We start from the raw sequence: 1,350 nt of genomic DNA on the forward strand, positions 1-1,350 counted from the left end.
GGCCGCTTCCCTACGACTTTAATGGTTTTCCTCAGGAACCCAGAGTCCCGGCTGTGGGGATGGAACCGGGTACTTGGAACCTTCATAGAGCATAAGCGCACTGCTCTAACCACTAGAACAATGTTTGTTTATAAAGGTCTCCCAGTGTCCTTTAACTGATTCTACACAAAGGTTCTTTACATGCTCTAAGTGATTCTATATCAGGTTCTGAAGGCAGGATTAAACGGGTTCTAAATGTGTTTGAAATGTTCCATAAACATGCATTCATCTGTGTGTCTGTGGTTCTCAGGCGGGGCTCCAACAGGCGGAGGAACGTCTCCATGGTGAGTGTCTCTCCTTGTCTTTAGTAGAACTTCTACCAAACATAGGTCTCCATTCTAACTAGAGAAGGAACCCGTCGGCCATCAGGAGAACCAGGAAGGAATCTGAATTGTCAACAATAAATTAAGGCATCTCAAAAAATGGACCCGCTTAACGGGAACAACAGAACCTCTCAATGATTTAAATGAACCATTTTCCTTTGAAACTGATTCTTCCTTTCATTGGTTCTCCTGATGTTCTCAGACCAAACAGTTCATCTTCTTTATGTTGTAATTTTTTGAAATGTTCAGCTGTCAGAACCGGGCTTCACTCTGTAACAGAACACCATCGGTTCAGAACCGAACCCCAGAAGCTCGCTGAAAGGTTCTGGTCTGAATTCAGAGCACAAACATGACCTTAAATAGGGAGGCGGGAACTCTGTGACACATTAACGACCTCCGTTCATCGTCAGAACCGTTCTGATGGAACGTCTGGACCCGTTTCTCTGCTGGCGCCGCCTTAAGCGTCTGTTAGTTCACCTCAAGAGGGAATCGGACTGAGAAGGAGACAATTCTGACCTTAGTCTGGAGGAGGTGGGGTTGACCCTGTTGCTAGGGGCAACGTCTCTACTGAGAACTGTAATTGGCTGATAGAGTAGACAAAAAAAAAAGTCCTACTCCATCATAGTTTTACTCAAGTAAAAGTACCAAAAAGGATATTTAAGTAATAAATAACTGATCATAACAGCTGATTTAATGTGTTTAGAGTTCTTGCTAAATCAATATTTACAGCAGGTAGAAAAGGTTAATTTATAATAAACTTGTTCCGGTCAGCAATCAATAATCAGTCATTATTTATACCTAAAACTAATACGTTCGCAGCGAGTTATTGAATTTAGTGGTAATCGTTAAAAAAAACAACAATAATTTTCATCACGATCACCGAGTCTGGGAGCGGCCATCTTTGCCCAAATATAGTAGCCCCTCCCTCCTGCCATCTTCCAGCAGTGACGTCACGGTGCAGTTAGCCTAGCGCCATTCTCCCCGCTTT

At 43.1% G+C, this 1,350-nt stretch overlaps 1 protein-coding gene across 6 annotated transcripts in view; it reads left to right on the forward strand.

Annotated features, from left to right (window-relative positions):
* Positions 1–1,350, forward strand: part of gripap1 (GRIP1 associated protein 1) — a 35,749-nt gene that overhangs the window by 13,325 nt on the left and 21,074 nt on the right. For all 6 annotated transcript variants that reach the window (XM_015393966.1, XM_015393971.1, XM_015393968.1 and 3 more), the window contains exon 8: positions 290–323. In XM_015393966.1, the coding sequence (XP_015249452.1) occupies positions 290–323 (34 nt within the window). The remainder of the gene's footprint in view (positions 1–289; positions 324–1,350) is intronic.

Source organism: Cyprinodon variegatus, unplaced genomic scaffold (assembly GCF_000732505.1).
Source record: "Cyprinodon variegatus isolate N-32 unplaced genomic scaffold, C_variegatus-1.0 Scaffold665, whole genome shotgun sequence".
Classification (NCBI taxonomy): domain Eukaryota; kingdom Metazoa; phylum Chordata; class Actinopteri; order Cyprinodontiformes; family Cyprinodontidae; genus Cyprinodon; species Cyprinodon variegatus.